A 22,167-nucleotide genomic window follows, 5' to 3' on the forward strand; every position below is an offset into this window, starting at 1 on the left:
CCTGGAGGCTGTAAAGAGGTTTTATGATGCTGACGGTTATCTGCAACGATAATTATATATAAGAATTAATTAACATATAGGAAGCAAATTTATCATGATCTAATAATCAGAGCCACCACGAGCCCCGGGGCAGACGACCTGCATGATCTCCGAGCCCCTTAAAATTGTAATTGTAATCGCTAATCATTTTCCAAGTATATTATAATATATGCTTGCAATTCGATATTGTCATTTTATTCAGTAACGTAACATAGACTGCAAACATATTAAGGCAATTAGTATATATATTATAGTACATATAAGATGATGATGATGATATATATCCGCATCACAAAGATGCGCCAATGCGCGTTGATCCCAGCACATCGAGTTCAAAAAGTTTCACATGAGTGAATGTTAGTAAATGAGGAAAACTGACGGTAAAGGATCAATAAACGTGTAGTAGCCCGTTCCATGGGAAAAAAAATCCACAGAGTGAGAAACGTACGTTGCGTCAACCGTTATAATCTTTTAAAAAAAAAAAAGGGGGAAACGTTCACTGTCTACCCAGTACACCAGACCCTCCTGTTCACCTTCGATTCCCACCTCTCGTGAGGCCTTCTAATTATGCTGCATCGATTATTAGCACAAAAAAAACAAAGATGATAACAATTAATCGTGGCAAGGGAAAGGATAATAAGTAGGTATCGAACAACAATATGTTTCAATATCAAATGAACACTACAAAAGTTTGAGTAAAATTTATGTACAATACTCAAACAAGGTGCACAAAAATATAGTCTTAACCTTTCTTAAATTTTAAATGTGATGTTGTGTGTGTCGCTTTTTTGTTTTTCGCAAGAAGTATGATGAGGCCTGCATGTGTACAGACACTGATCCGTGTAGCAGACGATACAAGGGCCATTATCATGTGGTCGTGGGTATCATAAGAATGTTGTATATCCAAATAAAGCTTAACGGTTCTTTCAGGTTTATCTTGCTTAGTTTGTCACTCAAAGCTGTTGCTTTGCATCATTGAAGTTTGTGTTGCGGATACAGGCGGCCTTCTTTGTGCACTTGACAAAATATCTCGAAGGTTGGCTCACGGACATTAATGTACACAGAGTAGCTTCCCCTTGTGATCGTAATGCATGTGTTAGGTTTGTTTAGGCGGCAACTTCAGCGCTTGTTCTATTACGATAAAGTTTACGGTATGAATAACCACAGATTGCAGACGACAAGAGTGGATGAAGTCAGTCCACACGACAGACTTATCTGGTTTGATTTAGAGGTATTAAAGTTGGTAATATTTTTGAAATATTGCATCACCAGTAACAGGAGTTGCACATACACGACTTTCGATTTTAAACACCAGTGCACACCGAGACTGCAGTAAATGGATAACTTCACACATTTTCACACTTTTCGGTTGTATTCAAATTATTGTAATGTGTTGCAGATGACGGGCTTGGATATCACTAAAGACAAGATAATTGAGATTGCCTGTATGGTTACAAACGGAAATTTGGAGACTGTTGCTGAAGTAAATTACTATATTAATATAATATTTTATTGTAAAATTATCGGGACAACACATGATTAAAACTGCAAGATCTTGTAGACAGCTAAGACCATGCATACACTAAACTAACAAAGATAAAGTGAGCAAACTAATAAAAATAATTTACATTTTTTGAGTACATTATTTTAGCGTTTACTTTCTAGTCAATATACCCAGTTTGATAGACGAAATTAAACAATTTGATGTAATGATGCTCATTTTGAGATAACTGCTATAATATATATATAGCAGTAATTTTGTGTTTGTGTGTGCATGTATGAACATAAAATAACAATTTGAAAATTGTAATATGTGCAAAAGCACAATCATGAGAAAGTTGAGAAACAGATGTAATATTTATGTGATGAAAAATGTTATTGCAGGGTCCTAACATAATCATTCATCAATCAGAAAAGGTCATGTCATCTATGAATGAGTGGTGTCTGAAGCATCATGGAGAGGTACCTAACTCTTATGCTAAGCAAAACAGTACTTTTCAATAGCAGTTAGATATTAGACAGTGAATGTATGTTTTGGATGTCTTCTTTATTCCTTACAATATTCATGGAGGCACAAATTATAAATTCAACAAAAACGGTACTAACTAATCAATTCCGTACGATCATATTTACTTCTTTGCTTATATGGCCTCAAACAATTCTGTTAACTTCCATTTGATTTGATCAATTTTATCTCTGCAATTTTTACCAGACGAGATATATGGTATCAGCAGGGGCACTGTCTGATAAATTACTGCCTTTCCTTATGGCTTTCCGGAGGCATGAATATAGGGTTTCAGCCTGCAGGTGGAAAATGTACCTAGCTTTACCTAGGGTAAATTTACTTCATGAATAGGAGCTCATGTGAGCGTTTCCTCTACCTGTGAAACATTGTTCCCCTTTCCATCTGAACCAATCATTGGTCAGCATAGGAACCCTCCTCAAATTTTTCCACATAGGAAATTATCTTTTCAAATCACCAGAAGAGCTCACTGTCAATGTGCATTCACTTGAACAAATGCATGTGGATGTATGCAGAGTGAATGTTGTTATCTGCAAAATACTTTATTTTCTGAAAGTCCTTTTGCAATATTTCTTCCATTTTTTGCAAATTTTATTTCTTTGATCTTAAAAGTCAGGGCTGACCCAGGCAGTGCTGGAAAGTAGAGTGACAGAGAGAGAAGCAGAAAAATGCATCCTGGAGTTTCTGCAGCAGCACACTGAGCCAGGCCTCGTGCCATTGGCTGGCAATTCTGTATACATGGACCGGCTTTTTCTGCAGGTACACATGCCACAAATCGCTAACCACCTTCATTACCGCACAGTGGATGTGAGTTCTGTTAAAGAGCTGTGTAGGTGAGTTCTTTGGTTGAAGCTAGAAGTTACTTTGAATATGCACATCTTACACTAAAAACATGGCATATGCATGCAAATTTGATTTTAAAACAGCAACATCATGAGGCATGATATTTTCAAATATAAATTTGTCAGAATTTTCATATTTCTAATGAGCTACATGCTTTAAAAATATTCCTGTTTCTTAGTTTCATGTGTGGTTACATTTGTTCTGTTTAGGAGATGGTTTCCTGAAGAGTTCAAGAAGGCTCCTAAGAAAAAGGAGACCCATAGGTGAGTTAACATCTTTACTTATCTGTGTGTGCGTGTGCATGATAAGAAGCCTAAAACTACAGAAGTCATAGAAAGTTAGAATTTTACATTTAACAATACTTTCTTCCCTGTTGTCTGATCCACAACTAAACTAAGTCAACATTTTTCAGGGCGCTTGAAGACATCAAGGAGAGCATACAAGAACTGCAGTTTTACAGACAATCTATCTTCAAAATGTCTTGTTGACTCCTGCCTGCTCGTTTCAACTCTAGGTTAATGATCTGAATGATAATAGCCTGATCAGTTACTCTACCACTGATATGTTCTACATCACACATGATCAGTCTTTGAGAAAGATGCTCATCTGAGGCAGCGGTTGTGATAAAGTAGTAAGATGAGTATTCTGGTTTCTCTTGCCCAATTAAATGACTTTTGCAAGAAATGTGATGCTGTGACATAAAAATACTCTTTGTTCTGTCAAAAATTCTATTTTCCTGGCTGTGAATGCTTTTGGGTTTGGCCTGTGATAACTAGGTCTGATAATCACTGTTGAATGCATTTATCAGCACTTTCACAGCTACCCTTTTGACTGATTAAATACAAATTTAGGGTTTTCAGATGCCTCTGTAATCTTTGTCCAGAATATGCCATGCGCTGTTAATAATGATAAAATGTGAACACAAAAGACTTCACAAAAACAGAATGCCTAAACACTGCATTTATAGTTAAACACTTTATTTGTAAAGAAAGTAGTAAAGCAAGGTAATGGTGTGAAATGTTGAATCAGCAAAATAGTATTTTAAATAGCGCCTCTTGTATGCTGGATATTGGGAAAGGATTTTTAGAGGATGAGCACGTAGCAACTCATAACACAGACTATATACATACTTTGTAAATATCTGTCGATATGGGTTAGAGAAGATTTATACATTTTTCATTTGTAAAATGGATTTAATATTTAGAACAGTGGCCAAATCCATAAAACATCTGCCAGAACCATACAACAAATAACTTCTTTTGTACAACATAACACACAAGTAAAAAAGGAACCCCCAAAAAACACTTCAACACTCTCAGGTTTGCCCAGGTTCAAATAGAATCAGATGCATATATAATTATGTAAACAACTATAAAACCTCATCAGATTGGATACCATTTTGTACAATCATGTCTATACAGGTGCTGGGCATGCTGGCAATAAGCTATATGATTTATGGTGCAGCTATAAAGCGTGAACTGCAACAACTAAAAGGGATGAAATGATTTATTTTACCAAAGTAGTAATAATAAAGTTAGCACAAGCTGAATTTGCTTTTCTGAACATGAGTGCTTTAATAGTCCTGACACAATAATTCTAATATAAATGTTAACACAGTAAAAACACATGCTTTGGCTAGGCTTGGCTTCTTTACATCAAAATTAGCTGTACATTTATTTAACATCTAAATCATGGTTGGGTTAACTTTATCAGAAGTCTCTGTGCCTCTTTCATATCAGCACCAGCTGTTTTTGTTTCTACCTCTGCTGGTTTATAGGACTTGTGTACTGATACTGTGCAGTAAGCACTGAATGTCAAAATAGCAGCAAATGCCAGCACACAGGCTGACAGAAGCAATCAACATGCTTTGTACAAAGAGGTGAAGTGTTTGTATAAATATTTTCATCACCAGCAGTAAGGTTTTCAACAGCTAATTATACAAGTCTAGTAGATCAACAACTATAAACAGACAACAGTCAAAGAAGTATTAAAATATCATTTGTACAGCAGTAAGGGAGCAGCAAGTAAAAGGTCAGCTTATACCCACTGGTGTGAAAAGGGTACAACTTATACCAGACTACTGCTGTTCATGGGAATCAAAAGTAATTTTTCAGAATACAGAGTAAAGCTATCTCATGGCTACTGCATCAAAGATGAGTCTTGCACATGACAAATAAATATTCTTGCCAAAACAAGTTGATTCATTTTTGCTTAAAAAAATAAATTTACAAAACTTCTACTGGATGTGGGAATGTTACTTCCTGCCTGGAGCTGTAGTCATGGTGGGTAAGTCATTGCCCTGAGGTAACATGAGGACTCAAAGAAAAGCTTGTTTTCTGAAGTCATAAAGTGGTTTTCAGACCCTGCAGATGATGTGTTATTCCCAGAACTGTAGTTACAAAGCATTGATAAAGATGCTTAGGGATAAAGAAATGTGAAGTAAAAGAGTCCATAGGGTCTAGACCGCTTTGTAATCAAAAAACAAGGTACTTTTTCATCGAGCTGCCCTAGGGAGATGACTTAGTCTCAATAACTAGGACCTCTGGAGTTAATCCCACTACTCTTGAAAAAAAAAAAAGCCTGTATTCATTTGCTGTTCCTCATACACAAGTGTGATGTGTACGGAAGCTGTGGCTTCAGAAAGAATTCGAGCTATGCACAAGTAGTATTTTTCAAAACTGCCTAACTTGAATGTGGGCTAGCCACTTAAGCACTTGTCAGATGATTTCTATATAAGCTCTAGTAGTGAGCAGTTTCCTAATGTACAAGTCACGTCATACACCTTAGTTGCTGCATTATAGCCAAAAGCCTAATTTTAAATTTAGGATCAAAGTGCCATTTGTGTGATACTATACAACTTATTTCATGACATTTGATAGACATTTGAATGCTATTACTGATAATTTTATGTCTGGTAGTATGAAGCAAAAAAGCCAATGTGGCCTATGTTCCATGCACAGTAAAAATGAATCTTACTGTGAAAATGGTCTATTCTGTGGTTACCGTATACATCTGTAACTGAGTAAGATTTATCACCATGCACTTATGGGAAATATTGTAAAGGAGATTGTATATCATGTAATGGTCCATTTACATGAAAAAATTGTTTTACTTGGTGATCAAGTGTAGAAATCAGCAACTTACGATTAAGAACTATTTGGCACATGTTCAAAGCATGCAAGTCAACAACCAAATAAATATTAAACTATTGTTGAACAACAAAAAAAAGGGATGGTTTGCTGGAACAAAGGTCCAACTGGGGATGTGGCATGCAAGATGGGTGGGTGGGAGGAATGGGCAGTATACCCAAAGTATGTTTTAAACCAAAGTTCTGCCACATTCTTCTGTAATGTTTACTAAATTTTGATATATTGTGCCAGAGGAAAGGGATTTTCCACAACATGGAGCAGGATGTAGAAAATGGGATGAAAGCATGCAGCAATAAAAGCACTTGTGGACTATGCACAAATAAAGGCTTACAACACCAAGTCAGAGACCTGATTTTGCTACTTTAAATAATTTTAATATAGACAGTAGCTACTGACCAAATCAGGAAATTATTAGAAAATAATCTGGTAGACCATTCATAAATAACCTCTGTACATATAGACAAATCTGAGAAGGAAGGATTATTTCACACCTAAGAACCTGTGAGCTGTGAAACTCACATGAAGATTTTCAGCACATGATAAGGCAGTTTTCAGGGTGGAAAATATAACGTTCATTTATTGGTGCAGAGAATCTAGTGAAATCTTATGTTAACAACACTGTATGCCACTAAATGTGAAATATAAAGTATACATTAATCTGAAAAATGCCCAAATCATCAGTTTAATAAAATCACGACTGCATGTTTTATCAAGAAAAATCTATATTAAAACACTTTCTTTCTGAGCATTTTGTATGTATCATGACACACGTCAAAGAAAGTTGCAATTAGACCACCTCCCATAGAGAAGTTAGAGGCTTTAATAATATGTACCACACTGATATTTAACTATTAGGAAATAATCTCTAAAATCACTTTCTCAAGGAAACATCATTTGTATTTCAAAGGAAAAAACAAATATTCAGAATTACTTTTCTTCAAAATGGAGGAAAACAACATAACAATCATCCAAACAAAAGACTTTACAAAAATGGTTAAAATTTTCTTGTTAGTCCTTTAGAGAATCTGTTGTTTTTAAGGAGCAGAGTTATATGCCAGTTCCTTTGACAACATGCAAAAGAAGACTAAATCTACCTTTGCAGAAAGAAATTGAAAACAGCCTTCCATTTACATAAACAAATAATACTGGTGTGTGAATCAACACAAATATGCAGGGATCCTAAGGTTTTTGAGTTCACAGTCCTCAAGTACAATAGCAGCCATAACTGCTTCAGTATTGTAATTCTGAGAGAAGCCAATACAAAACTTTGAATATGGAATGTCTATTCAGAGCACTGACAGGGAATAACCCTGGCATGCAAAAGAGAAAATCTAAACTATGGTTCACTGACTTTTGGGCCTGTGGAAATGGTACAAATGAAAGGTAGACAACCTCCATTTTAAGGTCATTCATCTGTGCCACTTGCTCAAATCTACAAATTGACCATGAAGACTACAACTGCCTTGGCAACATAAGCATTCACATCACCATCAACAAAAGGCAAACTGATGAGCTTACTGCAAGAAAAGGAGGATTGACATAAGGAGTTACATGAATGATGAGGTCTTTTGTTTTTGAAAAAAATATTTCCTCCTTGATGATGGGCCATTTAAATAAAGCTGCATTGGACTATTATATCTTAGTAGGCGAGCACTGTGTCGGTATATATGCATTAGAGCTTCATAAGTCCTACCATGCATGCGTATTATCTGGGCCCAGACTAATGATAACAGGATACTGGCATCTCTTCTTATCACACTGGTCAAATTGCACCGACATAAACAGGGCGTCTTGAAATGATTTATCTTTGATAATAAAAACTGGATTTTAAACTTATACATATGTCAACAACCTTCTGCACACATTTCTCAACAGATATAAAATTAGAAATCACCCACTAGTTTCACACAATGCAATACATGATGATTCATGTAAAATAACATTAATCAGCAAGAAAATCCAAAGGACATATTGAACATTCACTATAACATTCAGAACAATGCAAGTGGAGCAGCTATAGATATCCCACCCAAAGATCAAAGTCATGTTTTCCCATGAGAAAAAGAAACCCCTCTTAATGCAAAAGGGATACCAGGGTACACAATTATTGAGCCAATGCAGACCATGGAAAGTTATATGCCAGCTGCAGAATGTCTTGACCAACATAAGGGCAACTGGTCCAAGAACAGTATGTACAGTATATACAGCAGAGAAATTTCTGGAAAAGGTTCTCCAGTGGCATAATTCTGACATGAAAACCTATGAGGCAGAGTTAAGGCAAGGAGAAAAAAAAAAATTATCAAAATAATGGGACCACTTCAGAACAGGTCTTAAAAGAGAATGGGCTTGTCTTTGGTTTTATCTATCACATATTGAGTGAAGCGTCGCAGGAAACGTGGATATTCCCGCTTGTAAACTGTCCGCAATGCTGATGCAGGTGCCCATCCTCCTGGGTTTACTGCAAAATCACATAAATTTATTTAAATAGCAAATATTATATGATATATGAAAGAATGCACAGTCACAGTTCTTCAGACTTAGCCTTGATAAAATTGATTCAGGAAAAGCTCATATTCATGACGAAGCATTTGCATTTGAAAGATTTCATAATGTCAAATTGTTCTTTTATACAAAAAGAACTGCTAATTCATTTTGAGTCGTATTCATATACTGTAAGAGGAACAAAGTAACAGACTGAATACTTGGGATAATGCACAAGACAAAGCAAAAAATGTGGACACTAATACACCTGATAAAAACCATAAAAGACTATGAAAGGATATGAAAATGTAATAGACTTTCAACGCAAATTAAGCAGTAGTTAGGTTAAAAAGCAAACCCTCCAATATCCCTTCGTGAGTTCTACTGGATTAAAAGACTGCAACACTGTGCTACTAGGGGAGCAGATAACCAAGTGGTTAGAGTGCTTGTATCTGAATTGAGAACCCAACAGTTCAATACTTATGTAGCGCAGCTTGCTCCCCCTGCTAACCCAACTGGGTGGATTGGGTACCTAACTCCAAAGAGGGTTGGGAAAGGTAAGGCAGCAAGGGAGAGGAGATGAGCACCATCCTCACATAAAGCTTGCCCTGAGAAAAGAGAGGTCTCTAACAACTCACTCTCTAAAGACCTGAAAAAGGCCATGTGAAAACCTTTACTTTTAAATTGTGCTACCACTGTCTTCATGGCCTCACCCCAAGCATGTCGATCTCTTTCGTCCTCTCCATTCCATGTATGAGAGAAATTCAAAAGGTTCTTCTCTAGCCTCACTGTTTGGAACCTTTCTGCTGTTTTCTTTTTTAGACTGTGTCTATATTCAAATCTTTGAAGTCCAGCCTAAAAACCCACTTCCTTGAGAAAAATCTTTCAAAATGAAACAAACTCTTTTTCATCTTCATCCCTATACTTTATACCTCCCATCATGTCATTTGTTTGCTGCTGTTTTTATTTCTTTGTAATATGGCTGACAGCTGGTTCATTTGTAGTCCTTTGTGCCTAGAGTACTGAACTCACCTACTCATGAGGAACTGTGCTCTTGAAATTCAATTATAATTATCTTCATTCCCACTACCCCACAAATAATTAAAAAGAAAAATGTATACCATCAGCAGTGTAGGTGATTTTGACTGTGATATTGTCACGGGAGATTTCCCCTCCATTGGCCGGGGGCTCAATGATTGTTTGACAGATCATGGCCACATTCATGGTAATGCGTACATATTTGTTAGCCTGCAATCACAAACATGAAGACAAGTTCAAGGAAAGAACAGCAAACAAGCACACTGGTGTAAAATCTAAGTACACTGAACACAACAAAGGTACAATGAAACACCAGTTTTTCGTAACCCTGTCTGTTGGAAAAAGCGTGAACAGCTTTTTTTTCAGATTCATATAGACAAAGACATCATGTCTCAGTACCTCATCTTCACATGCAGTGGTTAAACTATATCTGAAGGCAATAGAAACATAATGATTTCAGTACACAAGGAAGAAAGACACTTTAGTCTTTTCTTTCCCTCTTCTTGCTGGACATTGTCTTCTCATCCATCATTATCCCTGCACCATTGAAAGAATGCATTATCTCTCAGGCAGTCCAGATTTGCATCTCCTATTAAACTCAGGCACAAGACTATCACTCAGGCAAAGACACTTACTGGGCAGTTAGAATGGTCTGTGGAGTAGTTGACAACTATCCACGAGTCTGGGCCTTCGTCACTGTTGGCTGTGATATGTCTGATGTGGGACCAGAAGCAGGCATCTCGTTGTGAGGCTGGCCATACCCGTTTGATGACATTGTTGTTGATGAACGTGTCATCTGACAGCCACTCAACAATGCGGGTGCTCTCCAACGTGGCTGAAAAGGAAAATAAAGACTCACCTTCAGAAGTTTAATTATTGTTCACTTTGCCTGCATGTTTTGGCAGAATTTAATCATTAAAGATGTTAATTGGGTTTTTGAGCTGTGCAACTACTTGATGGACACATTGTCTTTCATGAGCCAGGGAATTCAATATATGAAAGTGGTAATAAATGGATCATTTGTTTGGAGATTCAACAAATTACACACTCTCTTACCTTCCCATTCCAAACGATTTTCAAACTCCCAGAAATAATAGCAAACCTCATGCCCTGTAATACCCTGTACAAGAAAGGAGAAAACAGAAAAAAAACCATAATATAAAAGTGGAATACAGCATGAAAAAATTCTGCTTTTATTGAAAAAGTTTGATAGAAATACCATTGGGTGCATCATTTTCAAACTGGTTCTCACAATTGTAAACCAAGAAATATTTACATATATAGCAAGACAAAGCCATCAAGACCAACATGTTAATGGTAAGAAGCATGAATATGCCATACCCTGACTGTAGCAACAGCCTTGAGGGGGTCAATAACAATGCCATTCTCTTCCAACTTCCTGGTGAAGACCTTGAGGTCCCCTTGGTCTGTGATGCACGTCCACAAAATGTCTTCCTCTTCCTGAGATGATGTAAGCAGCCGTCGCATGTGTGCACTGGTCACCTCATTAATCTGAAATGTGGATTTGAAGGTTATGAAGAACTCTCAAGAATCTATGATCCCCAGCAAGATTCCTTTATCATCCCAAAACTGACAGACATAGACAACTACAGCAAGCACAACACATACATTTAGGACTCACCTCATCATAAAGAGGGTGGTTTGGTGACAAGGATATCACTTGCTGTGGTTTGGGAAGTGACAGTTCCTTTTTCTTCTGAAAATACAATTAAGTCATCAAGGTATTCATTTTACCTGCCTCTTCCTCTATAAACAAACACAAACTGTGAAAAGTGTGACCACTTTATTCACAGCAAAACATTTTGACACGACAGCCACAAAAAAAAAAACAACCCATTTCAGAACACATACGTGGGAACTAGGAAAAATGCTGAACAAACTGAACTATGTCTAAGATACCTGACCAAAAATTGTAATTCAACCAAATGGCTTTAAAGAAGTCATGGTTACTGTATCAGTAGGCAATGAAGACTAATACTCATGGCAGAGGTTGACACACGGATAAGTGGGACCAACACCCAATGTCTGTGGTGAATAACCCAACAAAGCCATAAATCAGCTGAGATAGGCATGGTTTTGAGTGAAAGAGAAGATGTGCCAAGGATATTTCATTTTTATTTTTAAATGTATAAAATGCTTAATGCTCACCTTTTCTTCTTCCTTCTCAAGCTTGTCTAATGTGGCATCCACAGCATCGTAAAACTCATCCTCTGTAATCATGCAATGAGGCCCCTCCTGCAAAAAGATGAACAGATTTGAGATGGCTATTCGAATAACATGATTAAAGGAATTTGGCGACACTAAGGAACCAACGCTCGTTCATTCATCCCAAGGCTGATATCAAATGATATCTAATGCTAGTCCCCAGTACTGGTCCTTTGGAAAAAATAAATGAACAGACACAGCAGCTGACAAGGCTCCCAAATAAGGCCCATCTTGAGCAGTGGTGATCAAGTCCTGCATGCAATTACTCCTTTATGCTTGCAGGCCAGTTCTTCTATCCTCCTTGGTGTCAACTCCCATCCAAAGGATGGTCCTAAATCATATGACCAAACCAGACCAAGTCATTAAGAGTTTCTTACGTGATGCTCTCCAAACAAGATGTTAAATAGCACTGTTCTGGAATGGAATTGATGAAAATGAGTCAGTAGCTTTGTGCAAAATCTAGGAATCTGAGGCCCCTGTTGTTCGTTTCACCCAGGTCAAATTTACCACTGCTGTTAGGCATGTGGGCTAATCTTGGCATCCATCACCAAGTACGAAAGGATGTTCTTTCTCTGGAAAGCCTTTACAACTCTTTCCAGCTGTTTGTAAAACTCTTCACTGTCTTCAATTTGTGGAAATTAAAGCATAAACTTGGATAAGGGTGATATCATGATTCCTGGTATAGATGTGATTGGAAGTCAGAATGTTGGAGAGTTGATGACAGCACTGACCACTTTTCTTCGTATAAGCTCATGTCTAGTTTTCTTCTCACTGTACCAGAGTCTGTCTTGTAGACTGACAGTCTAGCAACTGCCAGTTCAAAATGTCCGACCAGTACCATTTTAAAATGAACCAACACTAACGCGGCTGTTGACACTGTTTTCTCTTTCAATGTGGCAAGTTAACAGCACTGACTTCAAAATAAAATAAAACAGGTGAACCGTTGGTTTGACAAAGTGATTGTAACATTCATTATTAATAACTTTTAGAGACTCACCTCATAGTCTGGCCCTCCAACAATGTGTGGCTTCTTGTCAGCAACTGTAGCTTTATAAGCTTCTTCATATTTTTTCCTCCTCTCTACCTCCTAAGACAAGGGGACATATGCGTATGTGTCATTTGCAGATAAAGAGGTACACATGCATGCAACTACTTTTAACACTTGCATAAATGCATCTGACAGCTGACAAAGCTACTAACTGCATGTTCATGAAGACAGCATCATTATCTAACTCATCACTAAAAAGAAATCTGCAACTGAAGCTTAACCCCAGCTCAGTAAGCAAAAATAAGATAATATTAATTTGATTCAAGTGCTTTATTTTCACAGGCACTCAAGAAGTGATTTGTTTTTGTCAAAATAAATTTTTGTAAAGACAATTTTCCCCCAGTTTTTCATCATTTCCCAAAGTTCATTTTAATAAAAGGATATTGCTTGCCTTACCCTTTCGAGACGCTTCTTCCAGGCATCTTCACGCTGGCTCATAAGTTCAATGCAGTGTGAAAGAGTGGCAACAATTCCTGCAGTGGTTGCCCTAAAGGTGAAGGCCTCTCCTTTGAAGTCTACAGCATGGCCTCCATGTTGCCGCAAAACAGATGCTGTAAAATAAATAACATAGGTAGAAGAGAGAGTGCCAAAGTTAAAAAAAAACAAAACAAAAAAAAACAAACTGAAAATTGATGGATGGCTGCTAGAAATAGCTGCAACTTTTTTTGACTCACAGCATAACTTGTTTAAGAACCTATTGAATGAGCACTGATAACGACAACTCATGTAATGACGCCTACATCTGTGAATTGTATGCAAGCAAATTTACAAGAATGGAGGAAAGGTGGTGAAAAAAAGGTTGTATATCTGAGAGTGTGCATGTTTGTATTTTGCTTTTCTGGTTTCATACTTTTGTGTGAGCTTTGCCACTGTTATTTGTACTTCTTTAATGTATTGTGACATGACATAAAACATTGCCGCAAGGGAGGTCACATATTTATGTGTGTGTGTGGGGGGGGGGGGGAGGGGAATGCCAAAAAAATGAGTTTTACAAACAAACTGGTCATTATACACTCCTCCAACAGACAGCTTCATGTACCAGCAGCCTGTTCCCAGGGAAAATAGCTTCTAATAAAAGACAAACAAATGTAGCAGTTCCAGTCCTAAGCACATAGTTGACATTTAATAGGTGATTGTCTAAAATGAATGAATAACATTGATAACTTGCTGCTAAGCTGTTATGCATACTACAGATGTTTACCTAAATCTTTTCCAGACAGGCGAACCCCTGCATTATGTCCTGAATGTACTTCAGGTGAGTTTGGTCCCAGACGCTCAAGGTCAATATCATCTTCCAGGTCATCATGGTCCACTAGAAAAAAAACCAAAAACAAACCAAAACACAATAACGTGGCATTACTTTTTATATAAGCTTAACATAGTTTAGCATTTTAGAAGAGTGTAGAAAAATTCTTGTTTGATTATGTTGGCAAATAAGTAGCTGCAACAGCATTATCACTCAAATCATGCATACTGCAAAACTACTCAACTTTTGCACTTTAAAACTATACAGTGTGCCTCTATAGTTATTATTAAATGATGTGATTACCAGACTTTCATAAGTATAAAAAATCTGTAGTTATACTTACATTCATGAGCTGCACCTTGGGCTACAGCAGAGGCACAACTGTCAAAGTAACTCTGCAGCGTGTCAATCTGTCGGCACAGGATATCTCGGAAAGTCTCCATCTCTGCCAACTTCTCCTTAAGCCCTCTACCACGCTGCATCACAATAAACATAAAATAATTGGCAACTTGCATGTTTCTGTACTCTCTATATATAATAATATTGAAGTAACATCACATAAATGTTAAGTGGTTGGAGGTAATACATAAAGAGTAGGGATGGAAGAGGATGAATAAATAAGCATTTTTATAATTTAAAAAAAAAAAAAAACCAAACTGTTTCATCAAACAGTAGCAGTTACTACTACATGGAAGTCTAAGCAAAGTGTTGCTAACTCTTGGCTAAATATTAAGAGGCAGACTTCTCAATCTTTTAAAACACAACCACACTGTAAAGTAACTTTTACACATAATATACAATGCAGTCAAACCCCTGTTATGCAGGCAGTTTCTTGCCCACTTCCGACACATTCTGTGTCAAATGCCACACAGGTAGTGCTGTCAGTACAATTGGTGCAGACACCACAGTTAACACAACTATGGTCATGTGCTGAGCAACTGTCAGACTCATAAAGCCTGTTCCATTTAGTAGCACTATTTTCACTGGAAAGCAATAGGCTGCCATTGGGTAGATATTCTCTGGAGTTGAAGGCAAAATTTCCTTCCATAAGATATGAACTGTCACTGTGATGCTTGTAACTCTCAAGGATGGTGTCGGTGAAAGATGGGTCAAAGCTGACATGCTTGCATAAACCAGTACATTTCTGCACAGTTCTACCTGTAGGCCTTGAATGGTCAATATTCTGCGAATCTCTTATCAGCTTTCGTTTATCAAATGCTGAAACATCTGGGCGTGACAGCGAATCACCCATTGTGCAAAAGAATGCCACAAAATTACTCTTGAATTTCACAGACAGACCAGACAACAGAACGAGATGATCTGACAACAACTATCACTCAAACACAGCTAATCATTCCTTTTCAGGCGATCAACAGTAGTGACATCTCCCTGACACTGCATCAGTCTTTTAACGTTGCATCGAAACTGGCCTGTCAGGTGGCAAGGTAACTACAGCAAAGTATCTGCTACACAATTAAGAGACTGGGGCTCAAGCTGATGTGAAAGAACTACATCTGTGTACACTGAGACATGCACTTTAAACAAGGCATGAAAATAAATGGCCTGCAGCAGTGTTGCATTGATTAGCAAGAAATTATAATAAATATTCAACCACAACTGGATACTAGAAATTTCATTAGCTGATCAACTGAAGGCTAAAGAACAGTGAACTTAGAAGACTAATGGTGCGTACAACTACTGTGTCAAATACATGGCAGTGGAAAAATAGTTCTCAAATTGCTGCCATAGTAATTCCAAAAAGTCTGTCAAACATTTCTAAACGATAGTCAAGGAAAAACCTGAAAAGCAAGATGTTCAAACAAGTCTTCAGAGAAAAATAGAATTCTCAAAGCAAATTGTGTTTATGAAAAAAACCCATATAAGTACAAAACACACACACACAGATTTAAGATGACCTTTACAATGGCAAAGTTCAGAAAAGCAGTTATTAGTCACACTCCTTAAAGATGAGGCATGTCAAATGATGTCATCACCAACAAAGCAAAAAGGGGCATGTGATTCTGTTTCAGTAGTGACTGTGACAGACAACATGTTTCACGTGACAGTCTCTCTCTCTCTCACACACCTTTTTTGACCTTTTTACTAATAAAAAATTACAAGACATTCTTATTTGACTGGTGACTCTGAAATTCATATATAAATATAGATATTCTACTCCCATGCCCAGTTACTCAGATGCTCCTTATATAAGTCCGACCTTAGTGTTAAAATACACGTTTTATTCACGAGCACATCACTGAATGATCTGAGACTAAAATTTTAAAGTTTCTCTCTTACACACATAAACATGCACACATTGTAAGAAGCCATAATTCATCCTCAAAGCAATGACCAGGATAAAAGGCTCCACAGACAGCACTACTATTCCATGCAGTTATCAGACACAGGCCCAAGTGTTTGTGTCTGCTGTCCAGTCAAAACAGAGCTCTCTAGAACTAACATTTTGTATGCTTTGTGGACAGACAAGCAGTCTCAAGTTTACTTTGGCAGATAATCATTAGAAGCAAATCTGGCACTTTAACCACACCAAGTAATTACTCAGAATGAAGTGAATTTATACACCTTTAAAAATGCTAAAACCATGCAATCATACAGAGCAAATACCAGTCTGCAGTATCATCTTTCCACCAATATTACAAGAACATTTAAATTTAAAACAATATGCAAGAATCATCAAGAACCAATGGAGCTAAAATGTAGCGATACTCCATTCTTCTAAAGGTGGTGTTGCCACTTTATTGTTTTTGCAAGGATGACATTTTCTGCATGTAAAGCTGAAAGAACTTATTTATATGTTCAATCATATAACAAATTCACCGACAGAAATGTGCAGCATACTCAGCTGTGGAAGGCCATTTAATTTTTAGTTGAGTTTTATGGCTTGATAACAAAGATTGCACAAACTCAAGCTTCTCAAATGAAAGTCTTTTTTGAGTGTGCTGTTTATTTTAGATGTTTTTAAATTTCTCTTTAAAAAAAGATTGCTATATATTTCATATTACACATTTTAATTTCTTACTGAAAGGAGAATTGTAGCCTTAAACTAACTTGAAAGATATATGAACAAAGAATGCCCCTACCTTAAAGGAAGAAGTTGATGCAGTGGACAGACTGGTGCCTGAAGTGAGGGAAAGCATTGAGCCATGACGACGGAGATTATTTTCACTGCCATAACCTGATTCTGCCTGCTGTCACCCAGAAATCATGATGGTCACACATTTATTTGTGCTTAAGCATTTTCACAAACCTTCTCCCACAAAACTGATCTCACTAAACTATACTAGTTTTCCATATCCTAGAATTCTTAGTACAGGGTGGGCCACTTAAAAGCAACCTGCCTCTGGTCCGTATTATAGGAGACGGGCTACTTTTAAGTTGTCAGCCATGTATTTACCAATATATTACTTACTGATAAATAAATGTTAAAATTTTTCCTGATATGAACAACAGTCATTGGCTTGACTAAAATAGTGAGGGAACGTTTCTATTTTATTACACACAGATATTGGGTGTTTGGCTTGGTATGAGTTATGAGTAACAAGATAGCAAATTTGTGGGTGAGTGAGACAGAATAATGACATCTGACAGGGTAAGAAAAATCAGCGTCTGATAAGACTCAGACCGGTCCATCCCTTTTATTTCTGGTATAAATGTACGGTCATAAGATTATTACTAAATGTACAGGAAAAAGAAAATTTTGTCAGATATACTTAAGTACATAGATGAAACATCACAACAATGTTATATAAATATCACCTTGTGAAGCTCAATGGCATCGACCCACCGCTGCCTTTCTTCATTGCTAGAAGCTCGAAGGTACCATAGGCTGTCATTGACACTGACATCAAATCGGCATTCATCGAACTGATGTGGCTGTAATAATGTCACAAATAAACTTGACTAAGTTCACACTTGTATTTAATAGCATTTTTTAAGCAAGCAAACAAAAAGGTTGGCATTTTAACTGAGAATTTATATCCATTCTGTATCATGCATACATCATATAAAAGAGTTTCAAATCAGTGTTGTTTTCAGACCCCTTAGAGCTTATGCACATGTTGGTTTTTAATTTTTTTTTACATCATTTAATCATTTTAGATTTTAGTTTGGTAGAAAGGTCTTGTGTAAGACATTTTGTGACAAGTCCCACACAAAATCTGATCTTCTGTTATTACAGTGTTCCCTCGTTTATCGCGGGGGATAGGTGCTATGATCAGCCGCGATAAACGAATTTCCGCGAAATAGGGACATACAGTCAAATCTCCCTACTATGCCACCTACCGGGACCGAGCAAAAGTGGCATAGTAGGGAGAGTGGCATAGTAGAGAGGGTTCATAAAAACGGCTTTATTTGTTCAAGTTACCCGTCAGTCCAAAGCAGGGGTGGGCAATTAATTTTCCCAAGGGGCCGCATGAGACATTGGGATGGTTTTAGAGGGCCGGACTAATATAGTTAACTCAGTTTTACCCAATACTGTATATATAGTATATATACTGGCGGGCGGGCCGGTCAGAGACAGGAGGCCTTTGCCCAGGTCTGGTCCAAAGCTCTCAAGAATCGTCGGCTTCGCTAGCTGTCTCCTCTCATTCTCCCCTCACCTCTTCATCCTCCACCCTCCAACCACATCCGCGCACTGAATCCTGTCGCTAGTCGACCCCTCACACCTTCCCTCTGTCACGTGACTGTCACCCGGCTAGCGACCACCCCCCCCACATTGCCAGCCTCCACCCTCCCTGTGTGCGTGCTATGTTCCATCCACCTAACTGCGATGTCCCACACTACCATACAGTATAGTAATCGAGCACTGCGCGGAATTTTACAACTTGTGTCTTTTAACAGTCACAAAAGTGGCATAGTAGGGAGAGTAGGGGTGGCATAGTAAATTTTTTTTTACATTGAATTTATAGTCGGGACCGAGCAAAAGTGGCATAATACCGAGAGTGGCATAGTAGAGAGGTGGCATAGTAGGGAGATTTGACTGTACATGCAATAATAATATATAGATGTAAAACAATATCATGTGAGTGTAAAGTAATATAGCAATCATGATATTAATACAGTACAATAACAAATTAGTGTAAAAAAATTATAACTGTACTCAGAGAAACCCAAAAAACTGATGCGAACTGGCTGCGAGATGGGAGATAACAATCATGGCTCGTCGCTTACGCATAGCAATGGATTTCTCATACACAATTATTTCTTTCTTTCTATGTACAAAATAACCATGGTATTTTAATAGAAATACAAATACAGCTTCATTTTTCGTCTTTTTCCTGTTGAAATATCTGTGGTATTTTGTAGAACGATAATTCCCAGCGCGGAAGTAGCGATCGATACTTCACTCAAAAAAAAAAAACAAAAAAAAAAACCAAACCGCGAAGTAGTGAATCCGCGATAGATGAACCGCGAAGTAGCGAGGGAACACTGTACTTAGTATCACACAATGGTGACATAATATAATATAAAACATTATCAGGGACAAAGATCACAATAACATTAACAAATACACACTAATCTTTATTGTTTCTGGTCATTAAGACTTTCAATATTTATGGGGTGTTTAACAATTTTAACTGGGGGTCTGAAAAGCCTTTCCATTTTATGGAGAGGAAACCTTGATCTAATTACTATACAATGAAACAACAATTATGCTTAACATCTTATAAACAATTTAATAAAGATATTTGGTTAAAAATTGTCTTTTCACTGTCTTCATGGATTTTGTTTTAAAAGAAACCTCTATTTCAGACAAATTATATTTTAAGAATTTTTTCGTAAAAACCTTGTGGAACGTGTTGCAAGAAATACCCCAAACAAGTTTTATATTCTGCTTTCAAGGCTCAATTTCAGAAGCAACACTTAATAGAATAGCTGTTGACAATGACAGTAGCTTCATTAATCCCAGTGGGCAGTTATACTTCAGAGGAGTGCTCAGTTACAAAAATAGACCAAAAACAAAACAAGCGCTGGTTACACAATAAAGACAAGTTGAGGAAAAATATGTAAAACCAACTGTTGATCCATGCTCCCTGCTACTGTACAGGTTCTCTTAAAACATGCAATAGCAATACAAATTTTAATGACACTGCAAAAATGAAACATTTGGTTCATGAGAAAACTGACCCTTTTTAACTAATAATTCAATAAGCTATTCTTGTCTTCAGTTTTGACTTTAATTTAAAAAAAATTAAACATGCAACTAATCCTCCTTGAAAATGCAAAGAGGAACCAAGTAAGAAGGACTTAGAGTATCATGATTATGTAAAGCATTGCGTGGACTGTTGTTAGAAGTAATGCTGGAAGAGGTACGTTTTCAGTGCACATTTAAAGGATTCAATTGTGGGTAGGTGGTGGATATGGAAAGGGAGAGAGTTTTAATAATAATAATAAATGAAAACCTGCAAAAGCACATACTCGCACTCGTAAGGAGCATGCCCTTAGCGCCTAAGAACAAGAATGAGACATGGACAGCATACGAGGGACAGGAAAGAAACAAATAACACAGAAACTATGAAAGAATAAACAACAGTACTAATGAAGAATAAAAACAAATACAGAAAATGCAAAGAGGAACCAAATAATAAGAACTAAGAGTATCATGATACTGCAAAAGGAAGATGCGGAGGGAAGTGTGAAAAAGGACTAGAATTGAGGGAAAGGGTGTTAGGAGTAATGTTTACGAAAGAAGTGCATTTTCAGTTTGTACTGGATGTAAGAGCAGATGGGTAGCCAATGCACAAACAATTACAGTAGTTTCTGGAATATTTTAGATATTTTTATTCTCAGGCCACAGTTTAGGGTCTGATAATCTACAAATGACCTGTAGGCACCCTTGCTATTTGATAAAAGCTTTGATAAATGGCAAACTTGTTTTTAAATCCCACATAATATTGTCCCCAGCTGTTTAAAGCTACAAAACATGTCTAAAAACATGAGAGTTTACATGAAATCTTAATGTTCTAAAGTATCTACCATGAAAATTTACTTAAGTTGTAATTTATGATACAAAACTCTATGGAAGATTTGGATATGCAAAAAATAAAGCATCACAAATTACTGTGAAAATTCGATATTTTTATGTAATCTACTACAAATGTTTCATTGCTGATATGCTTTTAAATTCTATTTGTTTATCGTAGTATATGTGAACTGCTGCCGCGCTTGAGCGCTTAAAGCGAGCTCCGTGATTGCTGTTCGCCGTTTGGGTGCGTAATATAAGCTCGTCTAGATAACGTATCCATTGTTGTTTATATGATAAGACACTTTTGTGATAAATAAATAAACAAAGATAGCAAAAATGCGCAATCAGAGACGAACCACGCCCCCTCTCACGAACAAACGTGGCCGTCGGGGCCAAACACTGCGATTTTTGCTTACCGTCACACTGGCACGGGTCAGACTAACAGCCCCACGACATCCAAATGCCGTCTCATCTTCAGATTTATAGTAGCTTAGAGTAAAATCCTTAAGCACGATGAAACGGTCTTGCCAACCGTGTAAGTAGTTAGTCCATTTACTCAGAGTGCCCTGAAGCTCCGGTAGCACTTCATCTTCAAACTCCTCTTCGTCGTCTGTCAGACTCAGTTCGTCTTTCTCCGCTTCAGTAGATGTCATGTTTTCCTTTATCACAGATAATGCAGTAAGATGTTCGACTTTCGATGTTGTCGCCACATACGTCAGGTATCCATACACTCGAACGAAACCAAACAAATTAACTTTAGATTTTTATGCTGCGTCGTTTGAAATAAAGCATTGCTATGACTTATAATTCAGGTATGCTACGATCGACGCCATATTGCGCGTGTTTCAATGACGTCACTGAAATGAGAAGACAACTGCGAAATTTTGTGCTGGTGTTACCCGCGGAGTTATGGGACTTCGTGGCGTTGCCTCTCGCGAGCTTAATTGTTAGTAATTGCTAGTCGGATCAGAAGAATTTCGCCAATAAGGAGCATTTAACTCGAAATTGATACCGGTTTGCTGTTAAAGATTCATTTTAGCATATCCGAGCAGGGCGGCGCGGTTACAGTATTATCAGCATCACCAATGC

At 37.3% G+C, this 22,167-nt stretch overlaps 2 protein-coding genes across 2 annotated transcripts; one reads left to right on the forward strand and one right to left on the reverse strand.

The window, feature by feature from the left end:
* The first annotated feature begins 1,093 nt into the window (after positions 1-1,093).
* LOC112553773 (oligoribonuclease, mitochondrial-like) lies at positions 1,094-4,151 on the forward strand. Its single transcript, XM_025221210.1, has 6 exons — positions 1,094-1,270; positions 1,439-1,522; positions 1,924-2,001; positions 2,675-2,895; positions 3,115-3,168; positions 3,318-4,151. Exons 1-6 carry the CDS (start codon positions 1,127-1,129, stop codon positions 3,391-3,393), a joined length of 657 nt encoding a protein of 218 aa, XP_025076995.1. The 5' UTR covers positions 1,094-1,126; the 3' UTR covers positions 3,394-4,151.
* On the reverse strand, positions 3,866-21,927 carry LOC112553770 (collagen type IV alpha-3-binding protein-like). The gene is made up of 14 exons (XM_025221208.1): positions 21,495-21,927; positions 17,871-17,987; positions 17,195-17,302; positions 14,437-14,569; positions 14,049-14,159; positions 13,244-13,398; positions 12,797-12,886; positions 11,743-11,829; positions 11,216-11,290; positions 10,915-11,085; positions 10,630-10,693; positions 10,209-10,408; positions 9,657-9,783; positions 3,866-8,512 (listed from the first exon to the last, which is right to left on the reverse strand). The coding sequence occupies exons 1-14, from the start codon at positions 21,729-21,731 to the stop codon at positions 8,385-8,387; spliced, it is 1,803 nt and encodes a 600-aa protein (XP_025076993.1). The 5' UTR covers positions 21,732-21,927; the 3' UTR covers positions 3,866-8,384.
* Between the last annotated feature and the right edge of the window lie 240 nt (positions 21,928-22,167).

The sequence above is a fragment of the Pomacea canaliculata genome, linkage group LG13 (genome assembly GCF_003073045.1).
Source record: "Pomacea canaliculata isolate SZHN2017 linkage group LG13, ASM307304v1, whole genome shotgun sequence".
Classification (NCBI taxonomy): Eukaryota; Metazoa; Mollusca; class Gastropoda; order Architaenioglossa; family Ampullariidae; genus Pomacea; species Pomacea canaliculata.

What these genes read in the sequence shown, in the direction of transcription:
- LOC112553770 (XM_025221208.1), bottom strand. Translation starts at nt 21,731, where the DNA reads ATGACATCTACTGAAGCGGAGAAAGACGAACTGAGTCTGACAGACGAC. An exon ending in CATCAACTTCTTCCTTTAAG is followed by an intron (nt 14,570 to 17,194) that starts GTAGGGGCATTC and finishes ATTGTGATGCAG; the next exon opens with CGTGGTAGAGGGCTTAAGGA. An exon ending in CCTGTCTGGAAAAGATTTAG is followed by an intron (nt 13,399 to 14,048) that starts GTAAACATCTGT and finishes TTTATTTTACAG; the next exon opens with CATCTGTTTTGCGGCAACAT.
- LOC112553773 (XM_025221210.1), top strand. Translation starts at nt 1,127, where the DNA reads ATGCATGTGTTAGGTTTGTTTAGGCGGCAACTTCAGCGCTTGTTCTAT. An exon ending in TTATCTGGTTTGATTTAGAG is followed by an intron (nt 1,271 to 1,438) that starts GTATTAAAGTTG and finishes AATGTGTTGCAG; the next exon opens with ATGACGGGCTTGGATATCAC. An exon ending in ATTTGGAGACTGTTGCTGAA is followed by an intron (nt 1,523 to 1,923) that starts GTAAATTACTAT and finishes ATGTTATTGCAG; the next exon opens with GGTCCTAACATAATCATTCA.